The sequence below is a fragment of the Gobio gobio genome (assembly GCF_949357685.1).
Source record: "Gobio gobio genome assembly, chromosome: 21".
NCBI lineage: Eukaryota > Metazoa > Chordata > Actinopteri > Cypriniformes > Gobionidae > Gobio > Gobio gobio.
Window position 1 is genome coordinate 16,138,857 of NC_137117.1, and position 17,992 is coordinate 16,156,848.

General features: G+C 36.4%; 2 protein-coding genes across 2 annotated transcripts; both read right to left on the reverse strand.

Moving 5' to 3' along the window:
* Positions 1 to 2,524: 2,524 nt before the first annotated feature.
* hoxc11a (homeobox C11a) lies at positions 2,525 to 5,702 on the reverse strand (the record flags this gene model as incomplete). Its single annotated transcript, XM_079802212.1, has 2 exons — positions 2,525 to 3,519; positions 4,877 to 5,702. The coding sequence occupies 2 exons, from the start codon at positions 5,700 to 5,702 to the stop codon at positions 3,287 to 3,289; spliced, it is 1,059 nt and encodes a 352-aa protein (XP_079658338.1). The 3' UTR covers positions 2,525 to 3,286.
* Positions 5,703 to 14,632: 8,930 nt separating this feature from the next.
* Positions 14,633 to 16,250, reverse strand: hoxc12a (homeobox C12a; the record flags this gene model as incomplete). Its single annotated transcript, XM_079801862.1, has 2 exons — positions 15,650 to 16,250; positions 14,633 to 14,871 (listed from the first exon to the last, which is right to left on the reverse strand). Exons 1-2 carry the CDS (start codon positions 16,233 to 16,235, stop codon positions 14,633 to 14,635), a joined length of 825 nt encoding a protein of 274 aa, XP_079657988.1. The 5' UTR covers positions 16,236 to 16,250.
* Between the last annotated feature and the right edge of the window lie 1,742 nt (positions 16,251 to 17,992).

The window sequence follows — 17,992 nt, forward strand, 5'->3', positions numbered from 1 at the left end:
TAATATCACGAAAGACCATACAAATGACTAGTGGGCACCAGTGGCGATTGTATTTACAGCTTTTCATCACATATAGGAGTGCGGAAGTAAGTATAAGCACGATGAGTGTTAATAGGCTCTGTCCAAAGTCCGCAACTGTACGGCTTGAAGCACAAACAGCAATCTTTCAGACCACACAACTGTATATGTTGTCACTTCCGACATTCCAAAATGTTATAGAATCTGATGGCAAAACGTGTCTTTATATTATTGGAGTACTGAGCATTATTTGCCAAATGGAACAAATTGACTTTATAGGCCTAACAAAAAATACTCGTGACATTATTTTGACATTTCCATGCAAACATGTTAAATTAACTTTGTAAAACTAGTTATCATCATATGTTTTGGATAGATTGTTGCATTCTGGTGACTTAAAAGCAAAATTGAATCCTGGCTGTATTTACATCCAGTGGTAACTCAGTCCACAGTCTTTATGCTGATGCCTCTGAAGCCTCCGCCATTTTCCATGTTGCCAGCTAAGAGCGCATTCGAGAGTGTTCCATTTCGCCCTTGCTTTCCGTTTTGCAGATATTACTACATTCTAATCGGAATTATTACCATATCCACACAATAGAACATGTTTACAACAAAAACAATTTGTTTTGGAAAGCCACATTTATGAATTAAATCAACCCACGGCACGAAATGCAGATTTTATAGTCATTGTTCATAAGTCTACACGCGGATTGCTTTGGTTTGGTGGCGACATTATTTCCGGAGTTTGATAGGTGGATGGTCCAAGTTCCTGCTCCTCAGTGTGACGACGCAAGAGAATGGAATTCAGCAAATTAACTACGTCACTTAGCCAGGGCCAAGGTTGGTGGGTGTGACAAGAAGACAAGCCTTCCAGCCTTGATCCTTGGCTATGCGTCCCCCCTCCTCCCTCGCCTCCCCACCCGCCATTTCTCTCCCATAGTTCTACAAGCAAAGATCACTGGCAACGTATCCTCTGTACTAACACACACACACACACACACACACACACACACACACACACACACACACACACACACACACACACACACACACACACACACACACACACACACACAACAAGAACTCACTACATTGGGAATTTACAAAGACACGAATGTGTTGTGTTTTAATACAGTTAACTGTGTTTAAATCTCGGCAATAAATCAGGACACTAATTCAGGACCTCCCCTCCGTTTTCTATTCACGCTCAAGCATCAATGCATATATACTCCGATCTCTGCTTTAAATGTGTCAGAAATCTATTTCCTGTTACCCGGGAAAAGTCACAACCAAGCAAGCTTAAATGGTCAAGAACATGCCAAAATGTCATAAAATATTTCAAGCATGAAAATATTACATTTTACAGAGACAATAAAGTGTATTTAATGGGAGTGCTAAAACTGGAAAAGTTACCTGCTGTAGTTTAATGTGAGAGGTCAAAGTGTTGCTTCTTAGACATTCCTTGGTCCTTTCCCACTTGCGCTGATTGGTTCTGTTCTGTTCACCACGTTTCCTGACAAAAGGGGCTCCTTGATTCCGCTTTATTACAATAGGTTAAAGGTGAAGGCCTTGACATTATTGAAGTTCAAAGACAACTTTTAATTATATATTTTCCTTCATACGCATAAGTGCCAACAGCACACTTGCACGCCTTATGAGCCCACATGTTGTGACAAAATCCATGTAGTGTGATCACATATAAAACTGCACATGGGGACAACATGCAATACCCCTACCCGCAAAATAAACATATCACCTCTGTTGGGGTTTTCAAGATGCGTGCAACTCAGCTTCTTCTGAACGGATTATTCCATGTGAGCGATATCATTAGGCTTCTTGAATCCAACTAGTGTTCATATTTAAACATCTCAGTTTTTGTCCTTGCAGCCGGACTTTCTTGTTTACTATTTACTGCGGAAGTGAACACCATTCCCCTCGAACAGACGGTGCAATTAAGTCAGAAAAAGGCAATTTAGGGCTCTGACTTTATTGCAGTGTCTAGACTACAAGAGTGGCGATTCCATTTAGAAGGCACTAAAAGACGTTGCTGAAATGCTCTCTACATTTTTGACGTGTTCAAGAGCAATTTCATCCATCCCTTTCGTAGTCAATTTTGAGAAATACTTTTATTTGACAAATACACAAATTCCTTAAATTCTGCTAACACACCTCTAAATGTTGAATATTTAAATGTATGCCAGTTTTCATTGAAAAACAACAGATACAGCTTAATATTGATACACTTGAACGAATGTGTGGAAGGGAGACGACGAATGGAGAGGGGAGAGAGAGAGAGAGAGAGAGAGAGAGAGAGAGAGAGAGAGAGAGAGAGAGAGAGAGAGAGAGAGAGAGAGTTTTCATTACTCGGCAGTGGTCAGTTTATTGCATCTTCTCTCAGATCTCTATTTTTACTGCAGTGTTGTTATACACATTCCCACTTTTTTTTTTTTTACTTCGCCGTATTGGGTGTTTTTGTGTGTTTTTAAAATCAAGCCACAATTGACATATACCAGTTTAACTTTATTCGCGTTTATTTTTGATTAATATATAATACACAGGCCAATTCGGATCGCTGAGCTATCCTTCCGAAAAATTAGAACTTTGGGCGTACAGCAAATAATTTAAAGAATCGAACAACAAAGCTCACAAGGCTGCAAAGGCAATGTAAAGAAAAATAGCAGCAGGGATTGGGTGAGGATACTCAAAATAACATTATATTTACATTCACGAATGCACAATGCATAATCTCTGTACAAGGAATACAATATTACAGATTGTACAAGTCACAGTTCTAAATGGTGAAAACATAAAAAAGTATGACATCTCCAGATTTGAACCAGAGTCGAGTGTATATGTTTTAATGTACATATATACAATCATAAAAGGATAAAGGATACAATTTTATAATATATTATAGTAGGCTATTTTGTGACCATTTTCAAAGTGAACATTTCAAACATTTCACTTAAAAGACGTGTCACATACATTTAGAAAAAAAACAAATTTTTGAGAAGTGTACGTTTTAGTTTGCGAATCACAAACTAGAAATGCCAGTTTTAATTGACACTAAGAAAATTTCCATTATCTGTCCCCAGCTTCAGCCATTACAATCATGTTAGCCTTCAAATAAGTCTTACAGTTTTTAATACTGTTGCTGGCCTTGAAAAACAAACATATTCAAATGTTTTAATTAGATTGCTATGGATATTTTGACATACATAATTTGAGTTTGCAGAAATATTAAATAACAGGCAACGCCATTCAACAATTACAGCAACGGATTCCCAGAGAAATACTGCAGGCGATCTCTACTTAATTTCTTTTCTTTCATTCTACGATTCTGAAACCATATTTTGACTTGTCTGTCAGTGAGGTTTAACATTCTGGACAGCTGCAGCCTTTTCTCCTTGTTGATGTAAACATTAAAGAAAAATTCTCGCTCCAGTTCACGAATCTGAAACTTGGAGTATGGACATCTCTTCTTTCTTGTGCGCGGGGTACCTTGGGATAATAAAAAATACATATTAAATGATTACCTTATGAAACGGGTTTTTTTTAAAGCAAAAATTGAATGAGAAGTTCATAAATGCACAACACATTTTTTTATTGAAAGATTAATTTTTAATCTCCAGTGTCACCATGCCTCATGGATTGCATCTAAGATTACTGAAATGAGGAAGCAAGCACAACTAAGTATGTCACTCCGATGCAGAACTATATTATCCACAGCCGTGGATAAAAAACAAAAAACATATATATAAAAATAAAATAAAATGTTACACTTGTAAAAACCAAAGCAAATGAAGGTTCTTGAATTAAAAAAAACAACAACATCAACGTTGTTACCTTTTGAACTTAAAGTGATTTTTTTCCTGTCTATGCATTTTTCCAGTTTTTGCATCACATTAGGTTAATTAATAAAGTTTCACAAATTATAGAACATTTGACGTGAAAATGTGTTTTTTGTTTGTTATTTGTAATTCTACAAACAAATGCATCTTACTATGGGCCTGAGGTACTGTCCCTTGTAAATAGCCGTGGATGTAAGTTCCTCTTCTGCAAGCTATATTCTACTTATAGTTTGAGAAGCGCCGCAAAAACAAATAGCAAAAATCTTTTTTTTTTTTTTTTTTTTTTTTAAATCCAATGTCTATATTTTGTGGCAAACTTTTCATTCCAAAAAGAGAACAGAAGATGATAGATAGATAGATAGATAGATAGATAGATAGATAGATAGATAGATAGATAGATAGATAGATAGATAGATAGATAGATAGATAGATAGATAGATAGATAGATAGATAGATAGATAGATAGATAGATAGATAGATAGATAGATAGATAGATAGATAGATAGATAGATAGATAGATAGATAGATCTGTTATTAGCACTGGGCAAGCACTAACATTGTGGTCATTGACTATATACATCAACCCCACGGTAACTCAAGTCACAGCACGTTTAAAAGCTAATAAGGACTTAGCTAGTTTACATTCGAGCTGCTAAAACAAAATTCACAGTATGCCAAAAGTAATGTTCTGCCCAATTGGTTTTTACCCTCGACAGCTAAACGAGAAAATCCCTCGCAATGCTCAACGCAAGTTCATGATCAAAGTTAGCATTTGTCACAATAGCGCGCTCTTAAAATTTCACAGACTCTGGGATAGTAGCGTCTGTGTATAACATCCCCTTTTTTCAAAGCGCTTTCCCATCGTAAAAATTCTTTTCGTTGGAGGAAAGAGCTTTGTAGGTTATAATAAAATCCTTTGAATGCTTATAAAACTCCACATAAAATCTGACCGACAAAACACCGGGCTAGTCCCTTAACCTTTCCCCATTTACAGCTTCGGTACCTACTCGAATGGCTGCTCTTGCTTGCGTTCCCGTCCTTAGTAGCTGCTGAAGTGCACGAGCCCGAATTGGTATGTTCCTCCTCATCCTCTGGGTCCTTTTCCGGCTCCTGCGCTGCGGAAACAGCTGTGGGTTGTTGGGACGAAGTCTCTAATTTGTTCATCTCGCTCTTTTGTAAACAATGTTCTGACTGATTGTCCGTGCTACAATAAGCGGTTTCAAAAAAGCGGTCAAAACCTTGAGGGAGCACGTTGTTTTTCCCCACGCCGGCGTAGAAGCCGGTGGAAGGGTGACTAGAGTTCGGATGATGCTGGTGGTGGTGGTGGCTGTACACACTCTCGTTTTTCATGAGCATTTCTGTCATGGTGGATGGCGGAAGACAGTCTCTGTGCACCAGGTCTTCTCCTGAGTAGCAAGATGCATAGTTGGTTCTGTGGTGCCATTTGCTGGACGGGTCCAGACCATAGGAAACATCTCGCACTGGTTGCACTTGAGATAGATTTGTGGAATAGGGGTATGTGATTTGTCGCGAGGGCCCCTGTGGAAGGAACGAAGAGACGGCGGAAAATTCTGGAACGTAGTAGGTGCAGCTGGGGAGGTAGATGTTGGAGGCACAGCCCGTCCTGTCCCCAAACTCGGATGTCCGGTCTTTACGCGTCTGGGAGCAGAAGTTGCCCAGATTAACCGAGTTAAACATCTTTCTCCTGTAGTCCGTACTACAGATATGATGTTTTGGATTCGAGCTGCAGAAGGAGAAAATTTGGGAAGGCGAGATGACGCGCAATCCGTCTAAGTCGCCCCGCAACACGTGATCGAAAGTAGATATTGTCATATATCAATTTGGAACACATGGATGCGTAGGAGTGGTTCAGTTGGGTAAGATCTGTGAAATTCAAACGATTAGTTTTCAAATCGTGCAAGACCACGTAAAACAGTAACATCTTTTGTTTGTTTGTTGTTTTTGCAAGAACGAAGAGAAGTATTTTCTATTTATGTGTACGTGTGTCGGAGTAGGTATTGAGTAATGCTGATTTTATGAGTCTGAGGCTAAACAATATGTTTTTATACATGTATGTTCTAATCTATAACTTTAGCATGTAACAAAACTATTAAAACTTTAAAAGGAAGGATTGTTAAATATAACAGTATGATTTATTATTCTGTTATAGTGTTGATTGCTGGACTGCTTATATTCAAATGTCGAGTTTTAGCGCATTGTCAAGTTGCTTTTGTTCAAAAACTTAGAATTTGTATGACATTTCGTTTTATATTACATATAAATATATATGCGTTAAACATATAAAGCATATATATTTATACATGGTATAGTAAGCAAATATGCCTTATAGATGTCACGTGTCGGCTCCACCCAATTCTTGAATATAGTAATAGAACATTTGTGAGTTTGCTTTTTTTTTTCTTTTTAGAAGAAAACGATACATACACCTAGAGATCTCAGTTATTGCTTGTATAAACACAAAATTAATGCTGATGCTTTATGTTTGTATTTAGATGTGTTTTCATTTTAAACCGGGGGGAAACTTTTCTCTTGGTTTTAATCAACGACACTACAAATACATGCTATGCCACTTATCATAGAAGATGACTTTATCGTGAATGTAAAACACTGTCTTTTATCAAATGAAATAAGAAAATAAAATTATGTGTATCATACTATTGTGTTCGACCTTCCTTACACCCAGCACTACACGTTTTGGCATTTAACTTGTGCAAAGTACGTTAAAAATGATCCCATGGATATTTTAAATCTCTGAGACCATTTTATGAGAGGCATCTGTTTAAGGCAAAACATACTATCCAGTTTCAATATGCACCCCCAGCGTCTATTAAAATAAGCCTAAAATGTTTTATTTTTGTTGCAGAATTCTGATAAATACTAATGTTTATGAAAAATATTGCTTTTCATTTAAAACTCATTTTAATAGTGAAGATAAATATAGTAAGTCTCTAAGTCTCACTGCAGACCATGCTAATCCTCTGAAATTGTATTAGATCTAATTCTTGAAATAAACTATAATAATAAAGGAATTCAGTGTATATCACTCGTTTTAAAATATTAATTTCCTTTTTAGTTAACTATTAGTTCATGTACTGATTTGTGGAGATGTCTAAAGACCTTTACTGACCGGTCATTGAAGCATTTCACAGAGTATAAACTAATAACATTTACCATTGTTTATGATACCAATTGTTTTAATAGTTTCTCTTCAGAAATTTTATTTTTATAGGTCTATTATTTATTCAAAGCAGCTTTTCAGTGTCCATATTAACAAACTATGATCGATTGCTAAAAAAAGATATTCACATCAGTTGCATCACTGCACACCGTAACTAAAAAGTTTTAGAAGTTTTTTTTAACAAAAAAAATTGCTAGATTGCTTGCGTATTTGTGTAAGCGCTATGTGGCAATGCCTTTATGAGTCCTCTCTGAACTGAGCCCTCTCAAAATTGACAAAAGGTTGGTGTGCAATATGCCTTCAACCAAGTACAAAGAAAGCAGACAGTTGCCCAGACCCAGCACTTGAATTTGACCACTAAAATTCTCACTGCAGCCGCCATAAAAGGCCGAACGGCGGAAAAGCAAGAAATGCTTTGTTCTACAGAAAACAAACACAAGGTAAACAATTAAAAAGGCTCAAAGAATGAAATATCTAACTAGTAAGATATGCAATACAATGATTGACGAAAGCTGTATTCTGGTTTCAGTCAAGCAGGTCTAAAAGTTATTTTGAACGAGCTCAAATACACATAGCCGTGTATTTGAGACAAAACTTTATTGTAAAACCGTTAAAAATGGGGAACAATATCGATTTTTCTCATCACAGCCGTGTAGTCATTCTATCCAGTATAAACTTGTTAATGCGAGAAAGATTTTGCGAGATAATACTGACAAGTTCTGTTCCCACACTGCATCTTAGCTACTCGTTTCACAACTAAGTCCAAGTCTTGTATTCACACAGTGCATAACATCAACTAGGCCTACTACCGTATCTGACACATTTTGTATCTGATTTTGTAATGGCTGTTCTACAGGAGACAGATTTCACAGGTATGTCAACTAATTCGATGTCATCGTACAGCTTCAACACTATACTACTAGCTGTAGGACCCTGAAATTCAACAAAGGTTCGCCCTTTTCTTTCTCTAAACAAGCACTATATCCCCACAAATGCTCTGCCCCTGCTGGAGATTTGGACAATTGTTGATATTGTGATGTAGCAGTTGAATTGAAGGGGCAAGTTCAGCTGGAAAGAAAAGCTAGAAAGGCGTTTAGAGTCTAGAGAGACAGAGGTGTTGTAAATGTTTGCCATTCTCCTCCTAAAAGCTTTACGACATTGCCAATGGAATTTTTGCAATTATTTGCAGCTAAGGTATATAATTATAGAGTTAAAGTAAAATTACAGAATCGTGAATTAATGTTTCTCGGACTAAAATGGTGCGGCTAATGCTTCAGAAAAGAGATCCTGAGAAATAGCCCGCACGCTAAAACTCAGTATTTGTCCTGCCCCGGCGGTCAAATCCTTTTACTTTTCTTTCTTGCATCAACACAAAAATACTTTTTGCCTCATACCGATAGAACATCGACAGAAAATTAAACATTCAGTAGTCGTGATATATCAACAACGATACCAAACAACAGTTGCAGGCAACACTCAAGAGCCCTTCAGTTTACCTCCAGGGCTAAAACCTCAGCAGGGCTAAAAAGGGAAACTGTGTAATAGCATTACTGTCCCCTCATGGCCTAGATAAATTTAATTGGATGTAAGTCGGGCTGTTAAACTCGCTCGTATGAGCTGTGAACAGATTCAAGCAACAACAAAAATGGCCCTTCTTTTTACAGAGGTCTCTTTGAGTGCATAGCTGTAGAGCGTTAGCACAGGCATCCAGTACCCAATTGTATCAATTGGACATCGCAATCATAGAAATCCTAGAAGCTTGTTGCTTAAACGGTAAAGTCAGAGCATGGACAGACAACATTAGTAATCTTTGTTATATTTAGTGATATTGATTATTTTCATAGTGGGTGCACATGTGATTAAAAAAATAATTTTAGCAAGAGATATGGCTAATTGTGTACATTTCAATTGTGTACAACTGAGGAAACTTAACGAATGGTTATCTATTTATACCAAAAAGAACATCCGTTTAAACATCGGTAGTGCACAAAAAGCTAGTGTCTTTGTAGCAATATATTAGTACACCATTGTTTTATATACTGGTACACAAAATATTATTGCTGTATGCAATTATTGTCATGTTTCCACACCCGAAAATTAAATTCTTAAACTCGACTGATACAGTTACGGGCTATATTGCTTTTGTTTCAAAACAAATCACGTAGCCTAGATCATGCCTCGAAAATCGACTAAAGCGGGATGATAATTTCTTCTACTATTATAAAAGAAGAAAAGACAAATTGATGTTGTTTCCAATAACAATATATTTGAAAAATAAATTCTAGGCCTGTGTTTACGAAGCCACACGACGTGTATATCCAATTTAAGAATACCCACCAAAATCATTATTTATATGTATCAATTTTTTTTAAAATATCACGGGTGCATAATGCATGTGAAAACCCCAAATATGCATCGATTGTTATTCATGTCAGAACTTTATTATTCCACTGATAATAATATTCCTTATTTGCGTTGCGTTGTGTCCCATAACAGTTTTCTGTTCAAATGCCACTTCAATCACACTGCTTACATGATCTACCGAGATATTTGCTTAATATTTGTTGATCAAACTAATTCGACGACAGTAAGCGGAATGGCATTTATTGCGGAAACCAGATTTCCGACACATGGCTTGTTGATGACAAGATAAAAGGTATGTACTCACAACAAAACTACAAATATGACACCGCATGTCTGCGGCACGACTTTGTTTATAAGAAACATAGCGTTTTTACGTAACAAAAGGTCAGTACCTTCACTCTCCTTTTTTTTGTAGACATGGCCTTTTTAAGACCATAGTAAAAACACAGTTAATATTTCCAGGACCTTACTTTGCAAAGCTGATTCTTATACAATGAATATCCAGATATTGTCTGTAATCGCTTTGAAGTTGGATCCAACATTAGCAAGACCTAAAATGTTTGTCGCGACGAATATCGGAAATGTTTATTCGCCCGTATACACCAAACAACTGAACTTAGGTAAAATACGTTTCATACGTATAGGCTGCGTCGAATACTATGGAGCAGATAATCTTTTATGAAGGGTGGTTGTGTTATATACATTTGTAATATCAATTATTTTTGCATTGTTGGAATTAGTTGAAATGTTTATCCACCCTCAACGCAATTATTACAAAAATAATTGGTTGATTCAATTAAATATATGGTGTCCGTTAACTTCATATTAATGATTGAATTTTGTCTACACCAATGGTATTGTATACTTGGTTCCTATATATGGGACACACTAACTTGACCTTCAATTTGTAAGTTGCTCCCGCCCACTAAGACAGGACTAACGCGAGGGGTGGGATCGGAAAGAAGGCCCCAACATTCTAGAAACAGTCAAAACAATTGTTTGCAAAAAAGGTTATTTTCTTTATTAACTAAATACATAGTTATAACCACTTTATTCAACAATATTTGCGTTAGTCGTGTTTTTTCATGCAACAGATTTTCCCTCTTTTTTATTTGCTCAGGTTGTATTGCAGATAAACACATTAACATTAGTCTTTCGTTTGTATAAATGGACTTATTCAGAACGTATTCATTAGTTTTGCGCTGCTCTGCATACGACAAGCATGTAACGAGGTCTTATTTTCATGTATGTATCGTTTCTCTATACAGTTGTGCATATATTTTCTAATCACTTAGAAATTGTGCTACTGCAAGGGAATGAATTCTAAAACTAGCCAAACAATGGTATACTTACTATACACATATAAACATCAGAGTTTATAGTTGTTTTAAAAAAAGAAAGAAATTAGTATGCATGCTGTAGTTATTTTTATATACATTTTATTTTTGACGTCGCGCCGAAGCTTTATAGTAACAAAATGTCCCATGGCTTAGGCAAACTTTATTTAAAGACTTGCTGATATGTTAAATGCTTGAATTTTGTTGTTGACCTCAACATCCTTAAATACATATCTGTTATTATGAACACTCTGTAAAGAAGGATTTTATATTTGTATACTAAATATTAGTTACAACTGGAATGAAAGCTGAGGGTGCTGCGAGTGACAATTAAACGAGACTACAAGTTAATAAAGTAAATCAATAAAAATAAATAAGAAAATGATGAAATTGTGATTATGCCAAATTCAGGCAGTAGGCTATGTACGGAGAAAAAAATATAATAAGGAACCATTTACTTCCGTCATTGCTGCCCAAACTGTAGATAAGGCTCAATTAAAAATTGAATGCAGAAAGTTTATAAGAAATGTACAAAGACAATTCAAACACAGATCATTATTGAAGTAATTTTAAGCATGATAAATGACAACTTAGAACAAGTTACGCAACAATTTGAATAACATTTACAAGATTCGTAATCGGCACATTTATTTGCATAATACAACTAATAGGTGTGCCAATAACCGTTTGCTTTTAAGATGACCTTTTTGTTTTTTTGTTGTTTTTTTGTAGCGTGAAATAATTTTTTCCAATGCGGTAGCAGTGATTGTAATTTCAACTATTCGTATTTTGGTAGGCCAAGCAAATGTTGATACTGCTTAAATACAGATGTAACCAAACCATAAGCTAAATACTGAAGTTACTAGCATGTTAAGAGTGTTTATATAATTACTCATTGTTAAATCTTTCTGTCTCTCTCTCTAAGTTGCACGTATAGGCTACCTCCCTTTCACAGACATAGACTCAGAATTGACTTGTCCCGTCTCTACACGTCTGTGATAGGAGCAGAACACTTAGTGAACCACATGACTACACAAGTTTTGTGTGAAGGGCACTGAGGTGCTCAATGACCTCTGAGCCGGGGAGACGAGTCGTCATAAACAGATTTGGCCAGTCTCAAAGTCAAAAGCGCCGCAAGCGCATAAAATGCCATTGTTACGATTGCAGCACATTTGCTTTAGAGGAAGTCAGTAGACTTGACACTAGCCGTGGCTATGGAACCATCTCTACCCTAAGATACACTTTATTTCCATTCGATAGAATAACCAGTGATTCTCCATTAATTTAAACATAAAATGTAGCCAATTAAAAAAAAAAAAAGATAAATTACAACAAATTCCTAATGTTACATCGTGCGGTTTAACAATGTAACATACCTCATGATGACCAATATTAGATCCTAAAATTCAGTGCAAGACGTTCTAATGCCCTTTCGTGAGCAATTAAAAGTAATCGCCTATCAAAATCCTAGCAATCAAAATCAAAACACAATCTTCTCATACTAGATATTTCAGCAATGAGAAATGAACTAGCAAAAGGTTGAAACACGGTCCAAAACGTCTTTAACTCTCCACAGTTCCAAAATAGGCAAGCAAAGTATTACATGTCCTTGCAGTCCTCATGGGGCCCTGTTTCGGCGTCTGTTCCATTTATCCACTAGGTGGATGTCTTTACCATTTCCAACCACTGGCTAAAGCATATCATATCAATATTGTTGCACTACATGTGGCCATGTTGGCAAAAATTCAGATTGCATTTTTAGTTTTCTCCTGAGTGTTAGAAACAACCGACGTTTTTATGTCCTAACCTTATAGCTACTGAAATAATTAAGAGCCAATATGGTCAAAATAAGGATAATGCAATGAAATGTTTCTGAAAACGGTAGTTTGAGCGCCTGAGTCGGCTTTCCTGTTGCTGCTTGGAAAAAATATGTTTAGGTAACAAATTTATCAGATTCAAATAACAAAATAGGTCTTCCACAACAGACATGGGGAAATAAGTAAGTTTAAAGACTTTATTATTCAGAAACTGAAGGTTACACATATATGGATACATTCATGGACATTATTTACAAGACATTTAATCGCAAGGTACAAAGGAATGCGACACTGGAGCATTCACAAAATATCACAGAACAACACAGAAAAATTATACATCGGAGACAATTTCACAAAACATTTCAAAGAGGGGGAAATGTGACGATCATTGTTATATAGTTGTTGATGTCATTCATATAATTGTATTTTCTATAGATTCACAAAAATAGGGTTTAAAGCAAATGTCAGTCGCCAACCTATCAGACCAATAACAACATTAAAAGAAAAAAAAACGTAGCACCGACTTCTGCCAAACTCCTTTATAATATAAAATTATTATTATTAATAATAATAATAATAATACTTAATAATACTTGCAAACGAATAAACTACTTTAGATTATACCAACTTTTAACCAGTTCCGTGTCCATATATTTAAAACGTTCTTTTCGGTTTGATAAGGTGTTTTAAAATAATACATGCGCCTTTTTGACAAAAAAATAGCCGGAAAAACATTTGCATTTTTAACCTTCTAACTACAGTCATTATAATCATGCAGCAAATATGAACTATTTTACTGGCATATAATCCATGATCCGAGTAAATAATGTTTCTAACAACACAATGGGTCCAGCTAACTAGCAATTTAAATCTGATCTCTTCTGTATGATTGCTAGTTTAATTACAGTTATGAATTGATTGATTTTTTTGTTTTAATTTATCATTGCGCGTCTTAATATTACTTGACCATGCATTTCTCTCCCAGAAGCATTGTTGTTGTGAATTAATTAAGTAGACCTAAGCGAATATGTCCAAATAACGCAGATCAAGGGACAAGCAATCGTTAATGGGAAATTTATGCTGTTAAAAATGCAAATATGATGGAGACGAGTATAACGTTTTTCACTATATCAAGAATAAATATTTTATTAGCAGGAAGTCGCGTTTGTGCGGCTTAGCTGCAGGCCTACTAATTTACACTTTGGCCAATATATAGTTGTTGAAGTAATCTTCTAACATTTGTAAGAATGACATTTCACAGGCTAGATCAAAGTCTATTCATAAAAGCTGTTCTTTAATTGCAGTTTGGTTCTCAAGGGCCCAAGATATGAGTTGGGTCACTAACTTAGTGCCCGTGACCGTGAACGTGCCATAGAACACGTGGCGGAACGGAGATAAGACGTTGATGGCTTAACGCTTCTTATTGTTGAGTATAGTGAGTTTGAAAGGCCCTTTCTTAGCGACAACTGGCAAAAATAAAAACATAGATGGGAGATTACGAACAGTTAAGGATTCGCATTATGACAACATATGGCGTTTCATTTTTTTCTTTTTTTTTGTAGCTTAGAACACTGATCATGGCACGAATGTGTTATACTTTCAAAAGATCTTTTTAACACTCCGAACAATAAATATTTAGCGATCATTTCAATATAATTAAGACTGATAAGAAAACATTTTACCGTCCGAAATTCTATCTCACAGCTTTTATTTGTCTGAAGTTATAACTAGCAGTTAATTACTTAAAGTGAGAGATGGCTTAGACAGCTTTTTACTTTCAAAACTTTCAAGACTAAAACATTACCACCGTACACATGGCCGATTGCTGGGCACAGACCCTCTTAAATAAACACTAGACCACATAGTATAAGCATACTTTTGGAGCTATCATTTGGTCGCGTATCCATAAATGTTTGAACTCTTATTCGTGTTTTCTGAATGCGTCATGGGGCAAGACTTTCAGAGTAAAATGGGCCAATGGCAGATTGCCATTAACTTAATACTGCTGTTTGGACTAGCATTGAGCAATGTATATTTTGTGCCTCTTTAGAAGAAGGACAACGCCTGCTCCCTTAGTAACAGTCTCTTTTTCTTCATCCGCCGATTTTGGAACCAAATTTTAACCTGTTGGTCGCTGAGATTGAGCCTGTCAGACAACTCCCTACGTCGCTGCCGGGTGATGAACTCGTTCAGCATGAACTCTCCTTCAAGCTCGGCCAGCTGCAGTTTGGAATAGGGCTTTCGTTTCTTGCGGGTCCGGGTGTGCATCGGGTACCACGGGGCACCTAGAGGGGCATAGCACGGGTTCATGAGAGAGCTTCAAAACATTTCCTAGGCCAACACATCAACATCTCTACATCTTCATGCCACGTAAAATACACATTTCTGGTGCATTTGATTTTGTGAGGCTGTTAATATGACAATAAGGCATGATTCAATGACAATCTGAAGTGTAATGCAAGCTGTCGATATGACGAATTTGTCTGTTTACTTAGAAAGAATGCCTTAGAACGTTTTACTGTTCTAGTTAAATGTACATTAACGTGGTAATTGTCCTATTTGCGAGAACCCTACTTATTTAGCGGTTTCAAGGCATATTAAAAGACTTCTTGCTGCACGACAACAGATATTAATTCAGTTTACGAGTCATTAAAACAAACGTCCTGTTTTCTCTGAACAGAGCAATTGCCATTGTACAAATCTGTTCTTTTTAACAAAAATACCGTGTAAGCTTTAGCAAAACCTACGCTTGACAACAATAAAATATGTTTTTTTTTTTGTAAACGGCGTCAAACAATGGCAACGGGATTGTTGAATTTTTATGATGTGTTTACTGGTTGTATAAATGACTGAGCGCTTAAACTGGTGAACGTGGAGCATTTTAGGGCAACCCCTAGTGGCCTTGAACAACCACGCAAGACTCATGCAGGAAAATCATAACAGTTGCCAGTGAATGCCTAAATAAACTGTCATGCAAAAAAAAAAAAAAAAATAGCTGGAGCAAGATAACCGTACTCTATGCTTCTGTTGTCTTTCGGTTGTAATTAAAAGCGAGGGACAAACCTCCTCCACTGGCGATATTGCTTGCGTGGTTTCCTTGCGATACCAGGGTTTGTGGATCGCTTGCTGAAGTCTTTCCTCCTTCGTTTAGCACTGAAGAACTGGAGTCGGACTCCAGCGACTGACAGGATGGCGGGTCTTGGGTCAGATGCTCGGTGCCATAATCATACTTTGAGAAGGTGCCACTGTTGCCCATCCCATTGTGCATCCCGTGATCAGACGGTACTGATGTATCTCTTGCTCGCTCCTCTCGTTTGAGATTGTTGCTGTCTGAACACGACTCTCTGGTGCTGCTGGAATTGCCATAATAACACTTGCTTTCCTCCAGTCGGGTTATTTCACAAGATCGATTAAAAGAGGGGTTAATGGATACGGGACTGCTAAAGTAAGACTGAGGATATCCATTGCACGACTCCGATGGATTCCACGGGAGAGAGCAAACATTGTCCCTTCTAGGGTACGAGAGAGACGGTAGCCCCGCCAGCTGTCCCCCTGAGGCTCTAAAATTCGGGAAGTAAAACCTGTCTCCAGTGTGGATGTTTACCAAAGGTCCCACAAACCCAGGATTAAGAAGATTATGCTCGCCCATTTCCGCGGGCCAGACCAACAGCTTCTAGTTTATTGCAATCTGACATTTAACGTAGTTAAACCTGGAGGTGCACCTGATTGGTCATCTCCACGTCACGTGCCGGAGCTTACTCGAACACTAGAAGGTACCACCCACTCGGTCCATTTCAGACAAAACAAAACATTAACTTCTGTATTACGGGTTTTATATGCTTTTTAAAAATACTATAAAATATCTTATTAAAAATGTAAAATCTTGTTATTCTTTTCCCCTAGCTCAAAGGTTCTAAACTGATCATCTTTCACTTTCCTGTTTAGAAATATATGGAAGTGTCCCTAGCCTCGTTTAATCTTTATTACATGGCAAAAAAAATAAAAAAAAATAAAATAAAGACTTTTTCCCCACAAAGAAAAAACTTTCATTTTTCCTAAAAGCAGAGGATGCTTTCGCCATTGTTTTCAAACAAATTACGGTTGAATTCAGTGTCATATAAAGATGTGATGTTCATCTTTTACAGGCTTGTTTTAAAGAAATACTGATGCTCAGTGCTGAACTCCACTCATATTTACTGTAGTGGGGTCAGCAGGTTGAAACCATTGGCTCCGTAAAAGAAGATGATATTCTATAAGATTTTTTTTAAGACCGTAGCCTATATTTTAGATATGCTCTAGTACACCTCACATGAACAACTTTTACAGAAACATCCTATAAATACTCGCAGTCAAACTCACGAAGAGTTGTTACACATCTCGCAATTCTTTTATTTGAATTTTACAAGCTGGCAGAGGGCATTAAAATGATTCTGCCGCTCCAAATACACCACACTAGATCACATTAATTGATTCTTGATTGTAAATATATAAAGTACACACACATTTCCTTATATCAACTGCAACTCAGTGTCATTGTCACATGTGTATCATTTAAGAACATAATGAAGCGAAAATACGGCAAAAAGACAACAATAACAGTTCGCATTAAACCCTCTCTCTTACAGTGGTGTGTTTAGGTACCGCAAAGTTGATTTAAGCGCAATTCAGTGTTGGTCTAATCTTTCAGGCCTTTTACTCTTTTGATTTAATCTTTCAGGCCATTATAAATAAATATGGGACTTAGATTTTCAGTCTAAGTGTATTTAGTGTCACAAAACATTTTTTTTATTTAAATTATATAATTTATATTATCTCTATACTTTGCAATTGGAATGCGAATAACCATTACAAGTTAAAGGTTGTCAGATGTAAATACAGCTGCCATGCTTATAATATTTAAAAAATATTTGTATAATATTAATATAAAACCTGTTATACAACTTTTTTTATGTTTAGGCGTTTGCGTATAGCCTCTTGCTCACATACTAATGCTGACATATTTATAAAGGAGCAAATTATATTTGCATTATTCGTTCATTTTAAATAATTTGTATTGTTTATTCCACGAGTCTCTCAAGTGTAAAACACTGAGTAGCAGTAACTTTGCGGCTGCTGTCAATCTAAAGCTTGCGTCAGTGTATCTGTGGGGGCGTGTTTGTAATTATGCATAGGGCCAACTTATTTATTTATTTATTTTTGTTTAGCCTACTTTCAATTAAAACGACAAAGGCAAAATAACCACAAACAACTTCATTAATGGCGATGGGTATCTATGCTATAAATGCAATGATACTGCCTAAGGAATTGCGGTGTTCAACTCATTACAAATACAACAGAGACCCAAAACAACCAAAATACTACAAATGTTGTCCTCTAAATAACCCAATGATTATTACATCTAAATTT